Below are 25,966 nucleotides of genomic sequence, written 5' to 3'. Positions count from 1 at the left end.
GGGTATGATACCATATCTAAAAGATTCTTAGATGGGGTAATGAGGGGAAAATCCATGGTATGCATTTAAAAAGGTCTTCTATAACCTAGAACACTAGGTTGGATGGGCAACTCATCCAAACCAATAAGCCAAACCACCTTATGGGATTTTATAAAACATACATGTGTATACTTTTTTTTTTAAGATTTTTTTTTTTTATTTGAGAGAGAGCGCGCGTGTGAGTGGGGGGAGGAGCAGAGGGGGAGGGTCAAGCAGACTCTGCACTGAACTCAGAGCCTGATATGGGGCTTGATCTCGGGACCCTGAGATCATGACCTGAGCCAAAATCAAGAGTCAGAGGCTCAACAGACTAAGCCACCCAGGCGCCCCAGGGTGTACACACTTCCGAAAGACAACTTACTATGTTATCTTCTTTGATACACAGTTTCTCTTTTGTAAAATGAGGGAATTTGAGAATTCCTTTTAGTTAAAATAATGTATTATAATCTTGTATAAAACTGAGATTTGGGGATCAAAGAGCAGAACCAAATAATTACACAGCTGCTCCATCTAAATAAAAGGTAGCAACTCCTTAACAAAAAGGCTGTCTTTTTCATCTAGTTAATATAATTAAAAGCCACTAATGCAGAGGCCAGTCTTCTTGGAAAGTGAACTCGAAACATGTTACTGTTAAAATTATGAGGGAAAACAAATTACAACTAGAATCGTGCCAAAAATTTTAAGTATTTTTTAAAATGTATCCTCATTCCTATCTAATACCAGACTCTCTTTCACAGTGAAAACTATATTCCTGGCACTTGGTCAAATGACAAAGTTTACAAATTGGTATTTCAAATATTCATTAATTTTGAAAAAAGAAAAATCATAAATTGAGATTCAGTCCAAAATTAACCATGAAACAAGTATTGCATTTCTAAAAGCACTTAGAAAAAAATATCCAGAAGAGGTTGCTACCATTTGGCCCTCAAAAATAGAGTTGCTCTCACTCCTCCTAAAGTTATCATGGGATCAAACTGCCTGGGTTCAAATCCCAGATTCATCACTTAAAAATGTGTGACCCTGAGAAAAATATTACTTATCCCTTCTGTGCCTCATTTCCTCATTTTTTTAAATATATTATTTATTGTGTGACCCTGAGAAAAATATTACTTATCGCTTCTGTGCCTCATTTCCTCATTTTTTTTTAAAATATATTATTTATTTATTTGACAGAGAGAGACATAGCGAGAGCAGGAACACAAGCAGGGGGCATGGGAGAGGCAGAAGCAGGCTTCCTGCGGAGCAGGGAGCCAGATGTGGGGCTCGATCCCAGGACCCTGGGATCATGATCTGAGCCGAGGGCAGATGCTTAACGACTGAGCCACCCAGGCGCCCCGTCATTTCCTCATTTGTAAAATAAAGATAGTAACAGTACCTACCTCAAAATGTTGTGGGGGGGTGGGGGGGAGGAATTAAAAAAAACTTGCCCTAAGTCACAGAGCTAGAAGGCCAGAAAGCAAGGATGTAAACATGTCTAACTCTCAAGTTCATGTGCTTTATCTTTTGGAGGGATGAGTTTATGCATAAGTGCAACCGGTGTAAATTCTTCTTTCTTTATCAGCCCTTCAAGTTTGATCTCCTGAAATAAGGTAAGTTGTCATCCAGCAAATACCCTGTAATTATCGGAAATATTTGGTTATTTGCTTCTACTTCACAATATAATAACATTTATAGAGATGGTAATGCTGGCCAGGCACATTTATTTCAGATGCTCCTTCAATGCTCAAACCACCCTATAAAGTTACATACTCCTGTTATCCTCATTTCAGAAATGAAGAAACAGGCATAAAAACTAGGTAACTACCCCAGAGTCACAAAACTGAAAAATGATGGATCTGAGATTTGAATTCAGAGAGTATAAAGATCTAGGCTCTTTTCTTTAACCACTCTGCAGTACTTCCTTTCCTGGACTTTATAAATTTAGAATTTTAAAATTGTAATAAATAAAGGATGTTAAAGAAAAATTTTGATTGACAACACTTACATATCATAAGCTACCAAATTCTAAGGCTAAACAATTACTTTGTTTTGAAAAAAATTACTGATTTTAGGTTAGTCTTCCTTTTCCTGTAAAAGATCCTAACCTTCACAAGTGAATAATAAACTATTTTATAATCAGGGACACTATATTAAAAGTGTAACATTTTGAATTACTGAGACATGTTATATATACACTTATACTACTACTAGGTTTATAGAAAAGGTAAACAACTCCCCCTTTTTCTATGATCATGTCAAATTCTAACTACTGGATGAAATTGAAACTTCAATCAACATCATTTGCGCTATTCTGAACAAACAGAAAAAAATAATATTAAGGACTTAATTATACCCACACTAAGTAAAAACACAGTGGCATATTTAAATAAACAAGTTTTCACTAAATACGCAAAAGGGAAGCCAGAACTCTTCTATTAAGTCTCTCTATTGCCATCAAATTAATATTCCTAAAAGAACAATTCTATATATTCTCTTGCACAAAACATTTAAAAGCTCCCAGTTATCCACTGAATTAGACCTGAAACTCCTAAAGCCCTGAAATATATGGCCCCAAGTTAGCCATTTAAACTTATTTCAACGACTTCTCACATGACATGTTAACCAAACATAATTCTTCCTAACCAAACCCCTCCTTCTACCTCCTGCATATCAGAATGCTCATCTCCAGTACAACAAATTAGCCATATTCAGCCTTACTTTCTTTTTAAAACATACTCATCCTTATTTTTGCTAATCTACCACATTTCCAGTTATATAAGCTCAGAGAACTAAGTAACTTATTCAAAGTCAGCAAGTTAATGACAAATCTAGAAAATTACAATTTAACTATCACTATAATCAGATATTTATTTCCTTATTACCCTCAGTAAAATGAACAGAATCACTATACTTTTGACAGTATGAAAGATGAATACCCTTCATAAAACCACTTTTTCCAAATGAACTATTCCTTATTGTTGGCCCTAGTTTCACTTCCTTACTCAAGTTTAAATCTAGAGTGTAAATTTAGACTGTTTCAGGGCTACATACTTTGAATACTAATTATTTCCATCACACAAGGATCGGTTTCAAAATTAAAGTTCACTGAAGAGATTTATTTTTTGAAGTCACTTTCGTAAAAAGCAAAAGTGGCATGTCAGTTTTGAACTTATTACTGGTCAATTCAAAATATGCTATCACAATCTCACTAATGTTCACATACTCTCACACTGAATATTTTTCTTGACATGTTCATTTCAAAACCTGTTTATCAACCAAAAGTATAACTGGTCAATAAAAATCATAACTAATTTATAAAACACAGGAAATAAACTGCATGTTAAAATCATAGAGAATTTCTGCTATGAGAATAATTCTATCAGATTAACCTAATATAAATAACTATAAAACAGGGCAAAATATATGAAGCAACTATGTTGAGACACTGGACAACAGGAAGTACAGGGTGTGATTCCTGAGAAGTGGGGAGCACACCAGATGATGCCCTGGCTTTCTGCGTGAAAGACCTTTGTCTACAGCACATGGAAAAGGAGCCCAGGAATACTGCACTCTTGCTGAGTTGAGGAAGCAGCTGAGTTATCTGGAATTTGTAGAGCAAGATAACATAAAAAAGAAAACATCATAGAAAAGGAGCTCCAGAAACCTGGGTAGAGGGTCCTTTTAAATCTTTGGCTCAACTATGCTGCACATATATGCACATGCACAAGACTTACAGAGGCCACGCAGAGAATCTATGATAAAGTTGTGAGCTGAACAGGTATTTTGGAGGTCAGACTGTACTGCAAGACCTGACCAGAAGTTTTTGATAAACCAGAGTGGAGAGGTCTTGCTGAACACCCCAAGTATAAAAATGAGACCCCAGAAAAGGCACACCTTAAGAGGAAGACTACTTTAACCCTAAACTAAAGGTTACCTAGTCTAGGTTACTTGGTCTAGACTTGGACCAAAAGTCAGCAAAATATGGCTCATGGGCCAAAGTTATATTGGAAGACAGCCAAGTCCATTTGCCTATGGCTACTTTGGCATTATAAGGGTAAACTTGAGTAGTTACAAAAGAACCTGTACAACCCACAAGCCTAAATAAAATATTTACTGTTTTACTCTTAAAAAAAAAAAAAGAAAAGAAAAAGAAAAGCCAACACCTGCCCTAGACCCTACCTTTAAAATCAAGACTTGAAAAGATCAAGATGATTTGCCAGCAAATTAAGTGACTTCCAGAACAATACTAACAACACATCCATGACAACCAGTATAGAATAAAATATTACTGGACATGAAAAGACACAAGAAAATATGAGCATATATAAGAAAAAACAGCTAATATAAACAAAGAAATAATGTAAACATTGTATTAGTAAACATTAAAATGAAAATTAAAATAGCTATTAAGTATGTACAGCAAAAGATAGGCATAATGAGTGAACAGAGACTCTTGGTAGAGAAATACAGACCAGAAGAGAGAACCAAATAAAAATTCTATGACAGAAAACTATATTAAGTGAAAGAAAAATTCACTAGATGGGCTTAAAAGCTGATTGGGCAGTGGAGAAGAAAAGATCAATAAACTTAAAGGACAAGCAATTAGAAACTATTCAAACTGAAGCTCAGCATGGGGAAAAAAAGAAATGAAGAGTCTCAGCAATCTGTGAGACAATCAAGCAGTTAAAGTATATGTAGTTGGAGTCGCCAAAAAAGGCAACAGTGACTGAAGCAGAAAAATAAATAAATAAATAAATAAATATATAATGGCCTAAAATTTGACAACCATGACGGAAAATACCAACTCAGAGAGCCAAGAAGCTCAATGAATAAACACTGAGTAGAATAAACACAAAAACACAAAGAAGTACACTGTCGAGATCCAATTGCTGAAAACCAAACACAGAAAATCTTAAAAACAAAGGAAACAGGCAGGCAAACAACAATAAGATGACCTGACCAGTCACTAGAAACAATGAAATGCAAAAGATAATATCTTTATATGATGAAAATCTACCAACCTATAATTATATATAGTCAATTCTTATTACTCACTGATCGCCTATTTGCCGATTGTGTACTCACTACATTGATATCCCCAAATCGATACTTAAAGCAGTGGACGTGTGCAGAGCAGTGAACCCAACATACGTTCCCAGGTGAGGTCAAACAAGGCAACCCCAGGCCTTCTTGTTTCAGCTCTCATACTGAAAACAAGTGTACTTGTTGCAGTTTATTTAGTGCCATATTTTTTTTGCATTTTTTTGTTATTTTGTTGGTGACTTTGCTATTTAAAATGTCCTCTAGGAATAGTGGACTGTCTAGTGTTCTGTCTAGTGTTCTTAACCACAAGAAGGCCATGATGTGCCTTACAGAGAAAACACATGTGTTAGATAAGCTTCATTCAGGCATGAGTTACAGTTCTGTTGGCTATGAGTTCAATGTTAATAAATCAACAATACACATTAAATAATGCATCTTTAAATAGAAACACACGTAAAACAAAGTTATATATTCACTGTTAACAAAAATGGTATGACTAGAGATTCACAGGAACCTAACCCTGTATTTCCCCTAGAGGCAATGATTCAGTATTTGCTAATACAGTGTTTTTAGTGACTTTATAGAACTTAACTACCATGAACAACAAGATTGACTGTACTCATCAAAAATATGTTTCAAAAATACAGATGAATAAAAATATTATCAGATAATAAAAGATGAAAACAAAAGCTGAAAGAAATTATCACCAAGAGACCTGTACTACAATAAATGTTCAATGAAGTTCTTCAGACTGAAGGAAAATGATACCAGGTAGTAACCTAGATCTTCAGAAGCAAAGAACAAAAATGTTAAATATCTTAGTAAATACAAAATATTCTCATTTCATAATTCTTTAAAGAAATGGTAAATATGAGTAGATACACATTATTCTCATTTCTTAATTTCTCTGAAAGAATAATTGATTTTTAAATCTTAAATAATTACTGTATGCAATATAAGTGGAAAAGGCAGGCATACTTAGAATGTAGTATAAACTTCCCTAACTTGAAGTTGATTGTTCAAGTCCCTCTCCTGCAATACAGCATGGCAAGTATAATTGTCACTTGGCCCTCTCAGTGCTGCCCTATGGGAAATGGGGCTTAGGGCACCTGCACAAGAAAATGCTGATATGCCGGCTATTATCACTGCTGTAAGTAATAAAGTCCTTTGTCTCTGACCCAGGCATCTGTGTCTTCTGCCAGCATTCAAGAAACTATGGCAAGCTATCCTGTTAGCTTGTTATGGGTTAAACCCTATGTTTCAAACCCTAAAATGCCAATTCTCTGTACATTGCTGTCTCAGACTCAATGCAATTCCAATCAAATTCCCAGCAGACATTTTCTAGACATGAACAAGCTGATTCTAAAATGTATATGTAAATACAATGCACCTAGAAAGAGCAAAACTATTTTGAAAAAAAAAAAAAAACAGTAAAACTTGGAGTAGGCATACTACTTGATTTTAAGACTACTGTAAAGCTATAGCAATCAGAACAGTCTGGTATTGGCATAAGGATACCAAAAAATAGATCAACAAAATAGATGTACATACAGAGACATACTTATATGGCCACTGATTTTCAACAAAGGCACCAAAGCAATATAGCAAGACAAATTCTTTCCCAAAAAAACATCTCTGGGATAGCTGAGTATCTGTATGAAAAAACAAATCCTGATCTATAACACTTCCATAAACAAACATTAATTCAAGATGTATCTTAGATTTAAACATAAAAGCTAAAACTATAAAGCTTCTAGAAAAAAATATAGAATGTCTTCACAACCTTGGAATAGACAAAATGTCTTGGACAACACACAGAAAGCACTAACTATAAAAGAACAAAACTGATAAACTAAGACTTCTTCAAAATTAGAAAACCATACTCATCAAAAGAAACCATCAATAAAATTAACAGGCAAGATACAGATTAGAATATATTCACAATGTATATATCTGACAAAAGACCTTTATCCAGAATATATAAAGAACTCCCTACAATCAGTAAGAAAAAGACAGACAAGGCAATATAACAACAGGCAAATTACTTGGACACTTCACAGAAGAAAACATACAGGTAGCCGACAGACATGTAAAAGCCCTCTAATTCATTAATGATTAGGGAGATCTAAATTAACACCACAATGAGAAACAATTATGCATCCACTAAAATGGCTAAAATGAAAAAGACTGATACCAAATGTTGGTGAGAATGTGAAGCCACCACAACTGTCCTATACTGCTGATGGAAGTAAACCACTTTGGAGAACAGTCTGGCAATTTCTTATAAAGTTAAATATATACTTAGCCCATGACTCAGCAATTCTACTCAGTTACTCTTACTCAATTCTACTCTCTCTACCAAGAGAAATGAAAACATATGTCCACAAAAGGCCTATGCAAGAATGTTCATAGCATTCTTTTGTTCACAATAGCCAGAAGCTATAAATAATCACATCCATCAACAAGTGAATGGCTAATTAAACTGTGGTATATTCTTATTGTGGAATACTAGTTAGCAGTAAAAAGGAACAAATTGCTGATACCTGCGACATCAATGATAAATCTGAACGCAAATAATCAGACAAAAGAGTACATACTGTATGATTCCATTCACATGGTGCTATATAATAGGCAAAACTAATCTGTGGTGAAAGAAATCAGAACAGTGTCGCTTGGGACTGGGGGACTGGAGGAAGGACAGAACAAGAATTGAATTTAATTGACTGCTAAGGTCCCAAGGGATCTTTCTGGGATGATGTAAATGTTCTCTACCTTGACAGTGCTGTGGGTTAATAAGTGGATGCACCTGTCAACACATAAAACTGTTATAACTTAAGATCTATGCATTTTATGTATGTAAATTATATCTTAATACAAACATTAAAATGAAAAATGTGTATGAGCACTCTTCAACAAATTGCAGAGAGATAATGCAAGCAAACAAGGAGTAGTCAGACTTATAAAACAAATCAATCCATTGTAATATGTAGACCTTTGAATTCTAATTTTTTTAAAAACTGTGGGGAAAAAAAAAAAGACCATTTATGACATATACACACTAGGTGGATATTTGAGGACATTAATTTTTGTTAAATATGTTGGGAAACCATTTGATTGTTGGGTGTTATAGTTATGTTTGGCAAAAAAGGAGTAGCTGCAGCAGTCACAGAGGGTGTAGGACTGGCAGAACTGACCATGGGTTGATGGCTATTGAGACTCCGTGACAGCTAAGTCAAGTTTCATTCACTATTGTCTTTATGTCTCAAATTTTCCATAACAAAAAGTATAAATAATTTTTTGAATCCCTCCAAAAAAAGAGATAAGGCAATGTAAACATACTAAAATTCTATCATATAGAAGCAATTTTAACCAGTTTTACCCACAACTCTTTGCAGTCATTAAAATATGTATGTTTGATTCTATCAATGCTAAACTTAACTATAGCTCCTGATGAACATGTTTCATTAACAAAACTTTGGTAAGAAGGTCAAAAGAAAGCTTGGTGGAATAAAGGGCGCCCAGATGGCTCAGTCAGTTAAGCATTCCACCCTTGATTTCAGCTCAGGTCATGATCTCAGTGTTGTTTGATTGAGCCCTGCCTTGGACTCTGTGCTCAGCAGGGAGTCTGCTTGAAATTCTTCCTCTCCCTCTGCCCCTCCCCGCAAACGCATGCACGCACACTCTCTCAAAAAAAAAAAAAAGGAAAAGAAAAGAAAGCTTAGTGGAGTAAGAATGGGTAAATGAGGAAGTATGATGGTAGGTGTAGGTGGTAGTTTTTCAGTCCTTGTTCAAAAGCAATGTCATATAGTCCTGATGCTTACAGCAGGTCTGTGTTAGTGGTATAGATGGCCTATAACACATTATATAATCAAACACTTATTTGGTCTTCTAAGTTCTGATTTTCCTAAATTACCTTATTCAAGCAAAAGCACCTAAGTTTTTATCAAGTTGTTTTGCATAAAAATTAAAATATCAGAACTTGATAGATTTAATATTAAATCTTTCTATAATTTAATAATAATGTTCATTAGTTGAGACTGAGAAGTTTTAAAGGCTATTTATGAAAGGGATTTACATGGTTTAAGCATATTTAATAATTTCCTTAAAACAAAGAAAAAAACATTTTTTTTAAGGAAATTCCCTTCTTTTTTGTGCTTGGTGGTACAGTTGGTTAAGCGACTAACCCTTGGTTTCAGCTCAGGTCATTATTTCATGGTTCCTGGGAATCAACCCCTGCACAAGGCTCTACGTTCAGTGAGGAATCTGCTTTCTACGTTCAGTGAGGAATCTGCTTAAGTTTCTCTCTCCCTCTCTCTCTGCCACCCCCACCAACGCTCTCTAAATAAATAAATAAATCTTGAAAAAAAATGTCTTTCATGCTTTAGGTCAGGTTTACCTAACACTGTCAAAACGCTGAGATAAATAAATTTAATAATGGCACCTTCCAATTACTCAAGTTTACAAGTCAATCTGTAAAACTGGAGACAAAAAATGTGCAGGCTGACCTAGAACCCAATTAAGGTATTTTTCTCTTTTAACAAAAGCTGTTGACAAGTAGGTAAGTTTATGATTGCCCCTACAGTACAATCACAAGACTCCTCTGGTTTTAAGACAGCAGAAAATTCTTTACAAGGGCCTTGTGTCTTTCCCTTAATCTGCTACATGTAGTTCTCGTAAATTCTCTCTACTCATCTTTTTGTCCCTATATTTAGCCCTAAGCCTCGCTTAAGAAAAGAAAAGGAGTATGCTAATTTTTTAACTAACACTGAATTTCTAAGGGACCACCAATATAAGCAGACAATTGTTAAATCTGTTTAAACAACAAAACTTTATAAGCCTTCTTCACCTATTGTAACAATTCCATCAGTGGGAAGAACAAGCTATTAAAGAAATCATGTTTTGTTTTGTTTTGTTTCTAAAACTAGTGAGCCACTTAAGTAAAGGATTCAGAGACTGCTAAAACAATAATCCCATATTTAGTAGCTACAGCTCTAACTACAAGAGTATAGAGAATGTTTCTACCCTTCTCAAGTTTTTTTTTTTTTTTTTTAGAAACGAAAAAGCAAGACAACTTCTCTTCACCAGTCTATGTACGATCAACTGAAAAGAGGTGGCCAAGTATCTATATAACCCAGCATTTCAAGTGTTTCATACTAAGTAGGCCAGAATACTTAATTGCTTTTAAAAGCCTAAATTTCACATAATTATAAACTAATTTTTAAAAAAATACATGTTGGGGCGCCTGGGTGGCTCAGTCGTTAAGCGTCTGCCTTCGGCTCAGGTCATGATCCCAGGGTCCTAGGATGGAGCCCCGCGGGAGGCCTGCTTCCCTCTCCCACTCCCCCTGCTTGTGTTCCCTCTCTCGCTGTGTCTCTCTCTGTCAAATAAATAAATAAAATCTTTAAAAAAAAAAAAAAATACATGTTAATAAAAACCATGCTTAGAGAAAAAATATGTAATATCAATCCAAAAAATACCCTAAATTAATGCATAAATTTAATGTAACCACACTATAATTCCAACAGAGGGAGAGGGGATTAAATAAACAATTTTAAAGATCAGATAGAAAACTATACATGCATAGATAGCCAGGAAAAAAAAATAATTCTGGACAAGCCCTATCAGCTAGTATTTCATTTGAAAGTCATAGCAATTAAAACAGTTTGGTACCTATACATGAAAAGACAAAGACATGGAAAAGAAGAGGAAATATTTCACCCATACTACAAGCATATGACAAAAGTGGCATTTTAAAATAGTAAAGATGTAGGATTCGATACAAACAGTGTTCGGGAAAATGAGAAATCATGTTGAATAATGAAATTACATCACTACTTCACTCCCTAGAATAAAATAAACTTCAGAGAATGAAAGGATAAAATGTTAAAATGAAATCATAAAAATCATAAAAGTACTAAAGGAAACATGGGAGCAATTTTTACAATCTTAGAGAAGGTCTTTCTAAGAATTACACAAAATTCAATGACTTGTATGACTCAAAGGCATAAAAGAAAATGATAAATCTGACTAAAGCTTCTGCACAAAAAAATACACCAAAGGTCAAAATACAAATAACAAATCATGAAAAAAGTTTTCAGGACACAACAAAAGGCTAATTTCCTTACAATAGATCAAGTGTTCCTACATCTGTAAGAACAAAAACCCAAAGGAAGAAGAGGCAAAAGCTGTGATCAGAAAAAACTTATTGGCACCTAAGTCAAAAAAAAAAAATACTCTGAGATGTAAATTTTTAAAAAAGGAAATTTCCCAAGCCATTTACTAGTCTTACCAATACACTGTATTGGTAAAGGCATAAGGAAAAAGGTACTTTAACACAGTATTGGTGGGACAGAGGTTGCAATAACTCTTTGTAATACAATTTGGCATTATCTATCAAAGTTTTAAATGCACACACCCTTTGGACCAGTAACTCTACTAGCATGAATTTATCCCACAACACATGTAACAACATGTATTCCCAAAGAAGTATATACAAGTGTTAACAGCAACATTATTTATAACAGAAGAAGTTGAGAAACAACCTAATTAATCATCCATAAGAGATTCATCAATAAAATGATACATCCATATCCTTGTACATGTAAATAAATAAATGCTTTCATTCATAAGAATTCATGAGAGAAAATATTGTAATTCTAGAACTACAGAGAATTTGAAGATCAGTTTTCATCTACAATATCATATTCATTCAACAAATCTCTGAGTGCCTACACCACACCTCAGGCACTGTGTTCAGCAATAAAGATATGTCACACTGTCCTTTTCCTCGAGAGAAAAAAAGTAATATAGCCCCTTACCCCAAGGAGCATACAGTCTGACAGAGAATAGAAATGAGTAAACATACCATTACCATATATGGTGTGATATAGACAATGAGGTAAGAATAGAATGTTATGAGAATACATGAGCAAAGCAACTTAAAAATAATCACCATTCCAAAAACAAAACGAACAGCTTAAATGTAAAATTATTAACTCCTCCTTTAGAGTTGAAAAGAATCATTAGCCAATGGTCTGAGAAGACCTTAGCATCCATGAAGCTGGGTGCCACCATTCTGCACGTCCATGTCCTATAGGAGCCAGCCACAAAAGTCACATTCACCCTTTTAAACACTGATGAATTATGGTCTGCTCTTACAGTTTCCATTCCTCATGCTGTCACCCCCAGAGGGACCTTCTAGGGTCTATATTTAGAAAAGGAACAAAACGTCTCAAAGAATGTACAGACTAATGTATCTACGACATTACTTCTACTTAATCAAAAGTTTCAGGAAAGAATCAAGAAATATCATCCACTGAGTAGGTACTTTTTCCTGGGCTAGCAAAATACCTTTAAAATGTGCCATTTAATTTGGGCCCTTGCATCAGTAGTGTTTCAAATAAATTGCTTTTAGGTAGATTATGAACTAACTACACATAAAACAGAGCCCATTATTAGACAATAGGTAATGTGCTCCTTTTTAGAAATTTTTTTTATAAAGATAGCAAATCTTGGGACGCCTGGGTGGCTCAGTTGGTTAAGAGTCTGCCTTCGGCTCAGGTCAGAATCCCAGGGTCCTGGGATTGAGTCCCGCCTTGGGCTCCTTGCTCAGCGGAGCCACTTCCACTGCTTGTGCTCTCTCTCTGATAAATAAAATCTTAAAAAAAAAAAAAAAAAGACAGCAAATATTCCAAGTTTACAGGAATATAGTGCTAAAATAGCATGTTTTTAAATACTATTCCTTGTAATGAGGTATTTATCAGAGGTTCAATATATACTCATCACTTCATTTTAAAAAGGTTTGAGGGGAGCTTGCTAGTTACTAAAAATTAGGACTATAAATTTGACGCGGAGCATGCTAGGAACCAATCTAAAATGTAACTCAACTTATCCATAAGGAGCATACCAGTTCCCAACTTTTATTCCCAGTCAGAAATTAGAAATGGCTTAACAAAAGAAATTATTCAGAATCTGTAAATTCATCAGTTCTTTTCCTTTTTACCATTTTCGAAGGAGGATAGGGAATGGGTAGCGCATGAGAGCTCCTTCTGTAGAAGCAACTGCTTCCTGGTAGTGTCACATCACTGTTTCCTTGAATTTTATATTAAGAATTGGAACTTAAGATTTTAAACTATACGTCACTCAAAATCTTTTAACATTTCTATTTGCTCTTATGCCACTGTATCTAATCATATAATTAATGACTTTATAAAAAGACTAATAATTTTTAATCCCAAGCCATAAGCTATATTTATGAGCAGTATTCAATTCTATGAAAATTTCCACTGCAATTAACAAATTTGGACAGTCTCTGAGATTGATTTAGTAAGCACCAACATTCTTTGTATTTACATCCTTTGCCTCCAAGTCCTATCAATTCTTCTTTCATAAAAACTTTTTTTTTTTAAGATTTTATTTATTTATTTGAGAGAGAGAGAATGAGAGATAGAGAGCACGAGAGGGAAGAGGGTCAGAGGGAGAAGCAGACTCCCTGCTGAGCAGGGAGCCCGACACGGGACTTGATCCCGGGACTCCAGGATCATGACCTGAGCCAAAGGCAGTCGCTTAACCAACTGAGCCACCCAGGCGCCCTTTAAAACTTTTTTTAACCTAACTATAAAAATAGAGATTTGCAGCTAAAAAACCATGTTTCCTATAGTTTCTTATATTCCTCCCTTCTATTCCATTTTCATTGACTGAAGTAGTAGTGAACTAGTTCAGGCTCTACTCACCCTTTTCGGAACTACTGCAAAAGCATTCTAAATAGTTCCCCTGTTCTTCTTTCCAACCTATCTTGAATACTGTCACCAATTCATTTTTTTCCTAACACTGCTTTCATGATGTCCTGCCTCAGTTCAATAATCTCCAATGGCCTCCCATGGCATAAAGCAGTGATGGGAATCGGAGTTTATTCATATTTTTTACCCTCTCAGGACCAGGGTAAAAAATAATGAAAGAACTTTACATTTGGAAACAACAACAAAAACATTTTGTTGTTTCATAATAGAAATTACCAAAAGCATGAGCAACTGCGGGTGGCAGAGCATGGATAAAAACATGGATGCGAAAACCCTAGTAGCTTTAGTATTCAATATGCCTCAGAATCCAGATCTACCACATTTTTTTTTTAAGATTTTATTTATTCATTTGAGACACAGAGATAGAGAGAGACGGAGCATGAGCAGGGAGAGAGGCAGACAGAGAAGCAGGTTCCCCGCTGAGCCAGGAGCCCAATATGTGGCTCCATCCCAGGACCCTGGGATCACGACCTGAGCCGGAGGCAGACGCTTAACCATCTGAGCCACCCAGGCGCCCCCCAATGTACCACATTTTCAATCTTAACACTGGTTTAGAACATGCCCAGAGACCAGCTCAATGTCATTGTTAATGATGTTTACATTTCTCTCAACACAATTTCTATCCAGCATTTCCCTCATGTATCCTCAAAGCCCTTTAACCAACCACCTTCTCAAAGTGAAGCCAAGTGTTTTCTGTGAAAAATGGTCATCAAGTGAGAGGCCTCCATCTCACTTCATTACTGCATTACAATGGGGATACTCCAAGCACAACAGTAAACAGCAAAACTACTACTTTCCTAGTGATGGGAATCGGAGTTTATTCAAAAATAATGTAAACAATGTTAAATGCCCAAGTGTCAGGAGTCCGCCCCACTCAGTAAATATAACCCTCTTCCCATCGGGTTGCTCTATGTTTTTAACCATGCCCTGCACATTTCTCACCTTGTCTTTACTCACATCAGTCTTCGCAGTTCCTCAAATCTTCAAAACTATATTTTTGCTCCAAAAGCACAATTATTAAGGAGCATATTTCTAAAATAAAGAATATCTTTTATTTAAAAAATCCAAACTTTTTACCACGGCCTGTTAGAGACCCCAAATGATCTAAGTTTAGCCCACCTCCCCAACCTCACCTGACACCAGTGTCTCCCAAGTTTTTCTCATTAGTCTTCTTACTAGACTTTCAAACACACAAAGCTAATTCCTGCCTAAAGGCTTTTGTCTCCCTACGGGTTGCTTGGAAATTTTTATCTACAGCTCAAATCTCACCTCCTCACAAAGGCATTTCTCAATGCCACCCTACTTAAAACAACGCCCCCCCCCACACACACACCTCAATCATTTTCCATACCATCATCCTGTTTATTTTCCTCATAACACCACTATTCTGAGTTCCTTACTTATGTAATTATCGTACACCCCTAATGGGGAGCACGTGTGTCCTGCTTATTTGCTATACCCTCACAGCCTAGAATAGAACCTGTCTCTTTGTAGGTAATCAATTATCAGTTGAATGAACGAACTGTGAAGAACCTAAGACTCACAGAAATGGTTTAACTATCCATGACCATAATCGTGATATTCAGTGGTTTCCTAAAGGAACTAAAGTTTCCAAATAGCTATCATCAATACAGAATTAGGAAACTATATAAAGATAAGAGTCCCTGGGTAGGCAATATTCTCTGTCCTTTGTTTTCTAAACTTAGTATTCCAAAAGTCAAAATTCTAAGAGAATGCTGTCACCTCCTGAATCCCTAATGTTCAAAGATCAGAACTCTTCTCTTTGTTCCCATACTGGAATATAATATGACAAATCAGTATGCCTTTGTTAATCATTAGATTTCCCATTTGCAAATTTCTTATTACTCTTTATTCTTCTACGTCTCCTTAGTTTCTCTTAAACGTGTTTTTTAATTCAGAAAAAGGAAAGATTGAGTTACTCCTCATCTCCTAATATCTTTAGTGTAATGATTAATGTTAGTAATGCTTTGGGGTATGTCATTATCAAAATGTTACTCAGAAACATCACAATTGGCTTATTTCCCTGTTGTGAAGGAATGAACTGAAAAATACGTTTTCTGTGATCTCAGATTGACTTTCTTCTAGAAAATGAACCATTTCTAAAATCCTACAAGGCAATGAAGATTTCTCAGCAGGCAGTTATACTACCAGATTCTGGCCCTTTTATACATAAAGAAAAGTCCTACTGCTTGCTGGTGGGACACTTTCTGCCCCCAAAGTAACAAGATACATGCTAGTAAGTTAATAACTTGTCTAGTAAGATTCTCCATCTCTAACAAACTTGATTTTTTTTTCCTCTTCCAAAATAAACAATTTCCCAAAATGAAAAGGGTAATAAGACAATGTTCCTTTAAATACATATATATAAAATCAGGTACTAAAGTGAATGAAAAGATTTGGAAACTGTTTATAGACTGTGCAAATTTGTCCCTGTCGACCTAAAACAAATAACTTGTAAGAAATATATTTCTAACCACTACATGAAAATATCTTTCTCAAAACATTTCATTAAGTCTAGTGGCAAGTCTGCCACAAATTCAATTGGCCTATTCGCGGTAAAAACCCCACAGGTTTCCTTTCTTTAAGAATGTCAACCATTTTGCCTTTTTTCCTCTCCGATTCAATTATCATCCATCAAGAGCCTAAACCACACTAACAGCAATTCCTCTCACTCAGCACCTGAGACCCTAGTAGAACTGCGCTCCCTCGGACCATAAATGCTCAGATCCCACTTCCCTGGCTCGGTTTAGCTGGGGAGTCGCCACATCACAACCCGGATAAACTGGGCGGTGGCAGGACTTTGCCAGAACTCTCGCCTTCCCAATTCTCCACGCGCCACACCACTGGAGGCGCTCTCCCTTCACTGCAGTTGGGTCAGTGTGGATGTTTTCCACTGGGCCAGCTCCCCACCAGCGCCAAGAGTCGAGAGGGAGGGGAATGAGGCGCTGGGGAGCCACCCAAGCCAGGGAGAAGGTGAGGAGGGGGACCAGGGCTCCATGCTGGCAAAGTGACTAGCAGCAAAACTGCGCCTTTTCCCTAGGAGCACCCCAGACCGGTAGACAAAAGATTAAGGGCGCCAAGGCCTTTCCATCCTCACCCGGGAGCCTAGCCAGCCCAATGTATCCACAACCCTAGTTCCTAGATACAGACCCAGCTCCTATCAGGGGTGGGTGCCTAACTTCCGGGATGCAGCAGAATCGGGACCAGAGGGAAGAAGCCGAGAGCAGCAGGGGTGCACGTGTTCCCCGATACCGAGACAGACAATAAAGAACAAGCCCGGGTTTCCTCGGCCGCCCCACCCTGCTCCTGACGGCTCCTACCAGGGGGGGCGCCTTCGCCCGGAGGTCCACGGACAAAGCCCCTCAGGGCGGAGAGGAGGGCTCCGCCCGAGGCATTTGGGGGTGCACACAAAAGACGGAGGGGAGCGAGGGGCTGCGCGAGGCGGGAGGGCACGGCACTCACCCACTGAGCCTGAAGAGCCCCTGCGCTTGGGCGCGGCCGGGGTGGAGGGGGGCGCGGCGGGGGCCGGGGCGGGTGGGGTCCACGCGGGCTCGGCCTGGGGGCTCACGCTGGCCGGGGGAGGAGGGGGAGGCCGGGCCGGGGGCTCATCGTCCTCGGGGAGCTTGGAGGGCGAGGCTGCGGCAGCGGAGGGCAGGGATGGCGCGGGCACCGCGGGCGACACGGGGCTCGCGTCCCAAGACTGCGGCCGCTCCGGGGCGGCGGGGGGCGCGGCCGGCAGTGGCCCCCGGGGCGCCGGGGGCACGAAGTCACTGCCGAAGTCCAGCAGGGGCGCGCCAGCGACGGGGGCGGTGGGCACCGGGGCTGCAGACAGCCCCGTGGCGGGCTTCCTCTCCAGCACCTCCAGCTCCTCCAAGTCCTCGTCTTCGTCCTCCTCGTCTTCCTCCTCCTCTTCTTCCTCCTCGTCCTCGGGCTCCCTCACGAACTGGTACTTGAACGGGGGCTGGGGCCCGGGCGGGCTGTCCGAGGACGAGGAGACCAGAGGCGACTGGTCCATGTCTTCCATGGCTGGCGGGTCGGAGATGATGCTGCAGCTGTCTCCACAGGACGCTTCTCCTCAGAGCCGCGGGCGGTTGTGGGGGTTGGGGAGGACTGAGAGGGGCAGGGCCGAACGAGCCCAGAGACCTGCAGTGGCGACGGCTCCCGGAACAATGAGACTGCTCCTCCTGCCTCTGCGCCCGTGATGCGCCACCCGCCCCGTCCCCAGTTGCCGCCACCGCCCAGACGAGCGAAGGAGAGAGGCCAGTGGATTCTCCGCCCAGTTTGGCGTGACTTACCCTCCCCGGCGGGGAGAGGCAGGGACTGGCGCGGGAGGAAGGAAGCCAATCGCCTACGAAACAGAGACGATGGGCAACCAGTCAGTCCAATGGAAAGAGAAAGAGAGAAAAGTAGGTGGGGCCCTTTGCACCTCCTCTCTCCTACCGGCTGGGGTGAGTTCCATGGGAGGGGTTTGGAACTGGGAGCCCCACCCTTCACCTTGGGTAGACGCGGGGTGGGCTGGGGTCTTAGCTTCGCCCAGAGGTGGGGGTCAGTCTGTAGCTCCAGTAGTGCGTACACTTGCGGCAGGACAGGCGGCCTGCCCCGAAGGATTGAGGATTCCTGGCCCCCATCCCCGGAAGGGCGTTATCCTGGGGGACTGGGGGTGGTAACTTTCCTCCCAGGAAAGGAAAAAAACCGGAGTGGAGAAAGGTACTATGAAGTAGGCCCTAAGGATTTAAGTATACACTAAGTATTAAAAGATTTTGAAATAAAAAGATAACCTTTTTTCAAACTTAAATTACCAGACCAACTCGTCACTACTACCTTCACCACCTTAAAAGAAAAAAAGGGGGGGGGCAGCTTTAAGATCGTTTTCCGTCCAAACTGCAGACCCTGGATGAGGTAGGCAAAACAGCTGGGCTTGGACAGTCTGGAGGACTGGGGCCATTTCAAAGTTGGCTCATTCAGGAGGGTTTGGGGCTCTGCCTGCTGCTGGACTCTTACATGGTAGAAAGATGAGTCACCCAAAGAGAGAGAAGAGGAAAGTGGAAACAAAACGATGCCTTGGAAGGCAAATTTGATTCCCATTACATTTCAGTCACCTTAGGCTCATGAGTCAACATTTCAGATGATTCAGGCCTTCTGGGAGTCAGGAAGGCCAGTATTCATTTGTTTGATATGCTGGAATGAGCATGATCCCCATTCCACTTTTTCCAAAACTGGAAAGGAAGTTTAAAGGAAAGTGGTCGCAGAACAATACAAGTATCAGCAATGCAAAGGTTTAGAGAGCTCCTTTTACGTTTCTGGTATACCTTACAAAAATATCCACCGCGTTTCTATTCTGGAGGCCTTGGAGATGGGATAACCTGCTCTCAGATTGCTCACAGTCTAGGCCTGCGCTGTCTAGTATCTTAGTCACAGGCCACTTGTGGCTATTGAGCACTTTAAGTGTGACTAGACTGAAATGAGATGTGCTGTGAGTTTAAAATGCACACTAGAGGGGGGCTGGGTGGTTCAGTCAATTAAGCATCCCACTCAATTTCAGCTCAGGTCACGACATCAGGGTGGTGGGATCCAGGCCTGGGTCAGGCTCCTCGCTCAGTAGGGAGTCTGCTGGAGAGTCTCTCTTACCCTCTCCCTCCATCCTTCCCCCCAAAAATAAATAAATCTTAAAAAAAACAAAAACAGGGGCGCCTGGGTGGCTCAGTTGGTTAAGCAACTGCCTTCGGCTCGGGTCATGATCCTGGAGTCCCGGGATCGAGTCCCGCATCGGGCTCCCTGCTCGGCAGGGAGTCTGCTTCTCCCTCTGACCCTCCTCCCTCTCATGCTCTCTGTCTCTCATTCTCTCTCTCTCAAATAAATAAATAAAATCTTTAAAAAAAAACAAAAACAAAAACAAAATGCACACTAGGTTTTGAGTGTTAGTACAAAAACACTAAAACATCTCAATTTTTATATGGTTACATTTTGTAATTGATATTGTCAATATATTGGAATAAGTATAAACTACTAAATTATTTTCACTTGGTTTTCTTTATTTTTTAAATGCACCTTCTAGAATATTTTAAATACACATATGATCACATCATATTTCTATTGGACACTGCTGGTCTAAATGATTAAGAAATTTTGATTGCCATGGGGAATCATTGGTTATTTAAGCAAATTCTTAGTTCAAACTAATTAATATTACTCTAGGCTTAATTTAGGTATTAAAAAGGAAAGGTGGTTGGGGAAGGAAGGAGGAGAGATGAATAGGTGGAACAAGGAGAAAAGGAGATTTTTAGGGCAGCAAAACTATTCTGTATGATACTATAATGGGGGATACATGACATTATGCATTTGGCAAAACCCACAGAACCATACATCACAAAGAATGAACCCTAATGTAAACTGTGGACATTAGTTATAATATATCGATACTGGTTCATCACTTGCAGCAAATGTACGCCAATGCAAAATGTTAGTAATAGGGTAAACTGGTTGGAGAGTAGGCATGGGACTGTGTACTTTCTGTTCAGTTTTTCTGTAAATCTAAAACTGCTCTAAGAAATAAATTTTATTAATTCTTAGAAAAGGGAAAGGTAGAAGATTTCCTGGGAACGTTACCTGACCAGGTTGATTATCAACAATACAGGGATGCCAGGGTGGCTCAGTCAGTTAAGCATCTGCCTTTAGCTTAGGGCATGATCCCAGGGTCCTGGAATCGAGTCCCGCCTCAGCTCCTTGCTTAGCAGGGAGCCTGCTTTTCCCTCTGTCTGCCGCTCCCCATGCTTGTGCTCTCTCTCTCTCTCTGTGTCAAATAAATAAATAAAATCTTTAAAAAAATTATCAACAATACGTTCAGGACCTGGCATATCCATTCCACAAAGATGAACTGGTTTTATTTCTACAAAATGGCTGTGAGGTGCTTTGAGTTTGTTTGGCTTTATTTTGTGTTATTTTTGAAGAGTAGGAAGAGAAAAATACTAATGTAGAATTTGGGGGTGGAAGTTTAATGCCAAACTAAAAATTTTAAGCAAAATAGATTCCTACAATGATAACTAAAATAGTCATGTTTCAAGTATTTGTCAAAAATTATCAAAAACATATGATTTTCAACTGCATACACATACAAAAATATACTAGCAAAATTTTATGGTATAAACCTTTAACCATAAGTAACAATTTAGCTATCAATAGGTCAGTCTTCCCCATACTGCTTTCCCACTATAATTGTTCTGACACTCCTTAATGGAATAATTTTACAGTTTTCACATATATTATTTGTAAGTTGCTTATATGAGATCTCTGCATTCATATATCTGTGTGCCTGCTATTACTAAAATAGTCTCAAGGGAATATCTTTAATTTATTAAAAGCATCATAGAAGGGGGCACCTGGGTGGCTCAGTTAGTTAAGCGACCAACTCTTGATTTCGGCTCAGGTCATGTCTCAGGGTCATGGGATTGAGCCCCACTTCAGGCTCCACGCTCAGCGCAGAGTCAGCTAGAGATTCTCTGCCTCTTCCTCTGCCCCTCCCCCCATTCTCTCCCGCATGTGTACACACACACACACACTCTTTCTCTCTAAAATAAATAAATAAAATCTTTTTTAAAAAGTATCATAAAAGGATAATTACAGAAAAGTGGTAGATTTACAACTTTTTTAACAAATAGCAATAAATACTGAGACAATAATATACGCACTCTCCTCTGAAGCAGAAGAAAAATAAAAATTTTATATTATTGAGCTCAGTGACTTCTAAAATGTCAGTATTTGACGGATGAATTAAGAGTAAAGAGTTTACCCAGTGTTCATAGAATGGTCAACAAAGCATAAGGAAAGGAGAATGTTGCTGATACACCAGAATTAAATGTAGAGTTAGTTACACATTAGTGTAACTACATGTAAATATCACTCTTACTAACAAAATTCTGATGGGCATTTGAAATGCTTAAAGGAAGAATATAAATTCTTAATCATAATAATAATTAGAAAAAGGATTACTCAATGAATTATTTTTGAAATTACCTTACCAGAAGTAGATTAAAATTTCCAGATACCACAAGTTAGTAACTATTCTCTTAGAACACTGCAAGAGATCCATTCAGCTTGATGGAATTATAGAATCTGAGTTGGAAGGGCTCTGGGAGGTCAGGTTGACCAATCTCCCTCCCATTACAAGAATTCCCTACACAAGGTTTCTTTTTAAGTTGGTCATCTGTGGTAGATTAAAAACAGCCACAAACTTTTTGCACCAACTCCCATCCAGAGGTAGGGTCAATTTTCCCACCCCTTCTGAGCTGGCCTTGTGACTTTCTTGACCAATAGAATGCCCTGGAAATGAGTTGCAAGCCTAACCAGCAGAGGCTTTGCAGTTACCATTCTCATTCTCTTGGAACACTGAGGCTGAAGATGAGATACACACGGGGAGAGAGACCTAGCTGTCCCAACCATAGAGCTGAGGTCCCCAGAAATGTGAGACCATTTCAGATTCTGCAGCCAACCCACAGAATCATGAAAAATAATAAATCATTGTTGTTTTAAACTACTACTTTTTGGGATGGTTCATTACACAGCATAAGCTAATTTAAACATCATCTATTTTGTGCTTTATTCATTTGTATATTAAATATTTATTGGGTATTTACTCTGTACCAAGCACTCTGGAATACAGCACTGAACAAATCAGCACAAATGTGCTTGAACATTTTCAGTAAAGGGAGACTCACTACTTAAGGAAATATCCCATTCTAGAATTCTACCTTTTTGCAGAAAGCTGAATTGATCCCTAATCTGGCATACATTGAACAGGTTAATTGTCCTTATATCATGTTTGCCCCCCTGAAAGAATTAAAAAGCATAGGACGGCTATACTCTTATCTACATACTGCAGGTTGTGGACTCCAGAGTGGGTTCAGCACACAGGAGAAAAATGAGAGATAGATTCCTGACAAATCTATTTCGAAGGCTGTGCACAATTTATTTGTCTACTGAAAAATGACTTGCCAATATTCAAGAGCACCATTGAATTACATTCAACCTTTCTACTTAAAAAAAAACTGAAACATCATGTTGGCACTCCTAAGGGAAAAACTAACAGCTTGCTATGTCATTGTCCCTACCATTTTGCATGAAATGTACCTTTTTTGTGAAATGCATCTCCTTGTTCTGATTAACATTTTGACTTCTACTAAGTTCATTCTGTAATAAGAATAGAAATATAAATATTATGAGATCAACATCTTCAGCCATGCTCATTAAGCATTGAAAATTAGTGTTGGACTTAAAATCAAGTTTTTAAGTTCCAAAAAGAAATCACATAATAGGCAAGTGAAAGTCGTAATTAAAATTGAACCTAGTCTTTCTCCTTTAACCTTCTTGGGTCCTCTGCATTAATACTGCATTTCCTTAGGCCAAGTGCAATGTGTACCATTTCTCTGGTGAAATTTATTGTGATCTAACAGAAAAATTATTTTTGATTCAGAAGAAAATTAATTTTGATCTAGCAGCACAAATCCAAGCAGAGAAATTCCTAAACCATCTTAGACAAATAAAAATCTATACTCATGAGAAAAAAGAACTACAGAAAAGAATTCATAAAATTATCCAAGTTATAAATAACTCGTTCCAGCATCTCACCTATTCTTCCTAATACCAAAGACTGAAGTATAATTTCTGCTGTTTTATCTTCTCTGGAAATAGAAACCAGGCAGTCACTATCTTTGCAATAAACATTACTCATTTACTCAACTAAAATCTGACCTTCTAGGTCCTGGTGATAAAGAATAAATAAAACACACTTCTTAACATCAAGGTACATATAGTCCAGTTTACATAAGAATATTTAGGTGTATATACATAGATGTAAATGTAAATATATTCATATACATGTGTGTATATATGTGTGTGTGTGGATATATAGGATATACATATATTAATTAACTCATACTATAAATGTATAATATATATTATATGCTCATAATTAATACAACATAATTCATACTATATATGTACATATATTAGAGAGAGAGAGACAGACAGACACAAACATAAACATATTCCAGCAGGATTTGGGGAAGTCTTCATAAAAAGAAATTAATCTTTTAAGGTAGAGAAAGAAGGAAAGCCATCAATGAAAGGGGGAATAGCACCTACAGAGGCAGGGAGGGCTAAAACTCCAGCACAGATTCAAGGCATAGAGAGACATCTGGTAAAGAGAGGTAGAAAGTGACTGAAGATAAAACCAGAAAAAATAAACCACATACAGACTGTGAAGAATCTTGAATGCCATGCTGAAGAGTGAAGGCATTATCCTCTAAGTAAAGAGATATTAAAAGTCTTTAAGCAAAATGGTGGGCAAGGGGTGCCTGGGTGACTCAGTTGGTTAAGCCTCTGACTCTTGGTTTCAGCTCAGGTCATGATCCTGCAGTCATGAGATCAAGCCCCAAATTGGGCTCCGCACCAAGTCTGCTTCAGATTCTCTCCCTCACTCCCTCCCCCCCACCCCTCCTCCAAACCATTCTCTCACTCTCTCTCTTAAGTAAGTAAGTAAGTAAGTAAGTAAGTAAGTAAGTAAGTAAGTAAATAAATAAATAAATAATAAAATCTTTTTAAAAATGGTAGGATGACCTGATAGCTAATTTACAAAAATGACACAGAGGATGGGTTGTGGATGATAGAGTAAGGAAACAATATTTAAGATGCAATTACAATATTACAGATAATCTTTGCCCAATAACTTGGTTATAGCTACTGTGGCTTAAGTGAAACATAACTACTAATAATAATTTGGGCAAAAATTGATAGGGGCCTGAACCAATAGCTTGGGAAATAGGAGAAGATAAATTTGAAAAACACTGAAGAAGCTGAACTCATAGAATTTGATGACTAATAAGATGGAGGGTCCAATGGAAAAGAAGAAAAAAAGTCTGAAATAAGCTTTGTGCATAGGTGGCAAGGTAAATTGGTGCTACCACTGTGAATGCAAAGAATCAGGAGAGGAAGCACAGAACTGGTGCGTAATGCTGGGGAGACTATGACAACCTTAGTTTTTAGATACTACAGTGAACTTGACTTGCCTGTAGAATATTGGAGTAGAAACAATCAGGAAGCAGCTACAAAGCCAGGGCTGGGGCTTAGGATGGAGGTCTAGTCTGGAGACCAGGTACCTAACCTTGTAAGTTAAGTTTCATGGGTAAAGGTCTGGGGGAAAATTGTGGGGTGGGGGTGGTGGAGCAGGTTGATGCATACTCTCTGCTACCCTTGGAGGAAAAGGCCTAGAAAGGAGCCATGGGAAACACCGACATGAAATATCTCTTGATGTACTTGAACAATGCTATTTCCACTTAACCTTTACTTTTCCCAGGCAAAACAAATCAAAACAAAAAGTCACCTTCTGCTCTTCTTCATAGGTCTAGTTCTTTAGTTTTTAGTATCATTTTATCTTCTTCATCCACCTTAAATATTAAACTTGGAACTCAAAATAGTATTCCAGTAAGTACTCAATATAATTATATTTAGCACTAAGTAATCTATAGTAATAGGGACAGCACCAATAATTTAAACCATAGATAATCCTTAAACTCTCATTAAGCTGGTAGCTCCAGCCTCTTAGCCAAAAACAAAGAGTAGAATTGCCTGGTGGACTTTTGCCTCTACGTGTAACTAACCACCCTCTAATGAAGATGCTGAAGAGAAGGAAATGGTTGGAAGAAAAGCAATAAGAGGTTAAGCAAGCTCCATTAAATTAAAAAATTAGACAATAAATGATTCTTTTATATTCTACTTGTATTTATGAGGTATAGGATTTTTTTTAATCAACAGATATATATTGCTCATTATTCAACTTGTTTTCTAGTTTCCAGAGAACTCAGGAATACATTCATCACTGGAAATGCCATAGTATATTGCCTTGCCAGTGTCTTTTTGGAAACTCACTTTCCTTTTATTGCTACAAACTCACTGTCATCTGACATTTCCATTTTATCTCAATATTATTTATTGTCCTGGGTGGAAATTTTTTCCTTTCATGTAGTAGTAGAAATGTAACTCATTTGTGAATAAGGTACCTAGAATAATCAAATACATAGAGGCAGGAAGTAGAA

At 38.3% G+C, this 25,966-nt stretch overlaps 1 protein-coding gene across 3 annotated transcripts in view; it reads right to left on the bottom strand.

The window, feature by feature from the left end:
* Window positions 1–18,143, bottom strand: part of RTN4 (reticulon 4) — a 69,448-nt gene extending 51,305 nt beyond the window's left edge. Inside the window, exon 1 of one of the 3 annotated variants that reach the window (XM_078056551.1) lies at window positions 17,343–18,143. In XM_078056551.1, coding sequence (XP_077912677.1) covers window positions 17,343–17,904 — 562 coding nt within the window. In that variant the 5' untranslated portion in view covers window positions 17,905–18,143. The remainder of the gene's footprint in view (window positions 1–17,342) is intronic. The other 2 variants (XM_078056552.1, XM_078056553.1) reach the window with 2 other exon arrangements.
* Window positions 18,144–25,966: the final 7,823 nt, after the last annotated feature.

The sequence above is a fragment of the Halichoerus grypus genome, chromosome 10, assembly GCF_964656455.1.
Source record: "Halichoerus grypus chromosome 10, mHalGry1.hap1.1, whole genome shotgun sequence".
In the NCBI taxonomy this organism is placed as follows: Eukaryota; Metazoa; Chordata; class Mammalia; order Carnivora; family Phocidae; genus Halichoerus; species Halichoerus grypus.
Note: the sequence above shows the minus strand (reverse complement) of the source record. Positions and strands in the feature narration are given on the sequence as shown.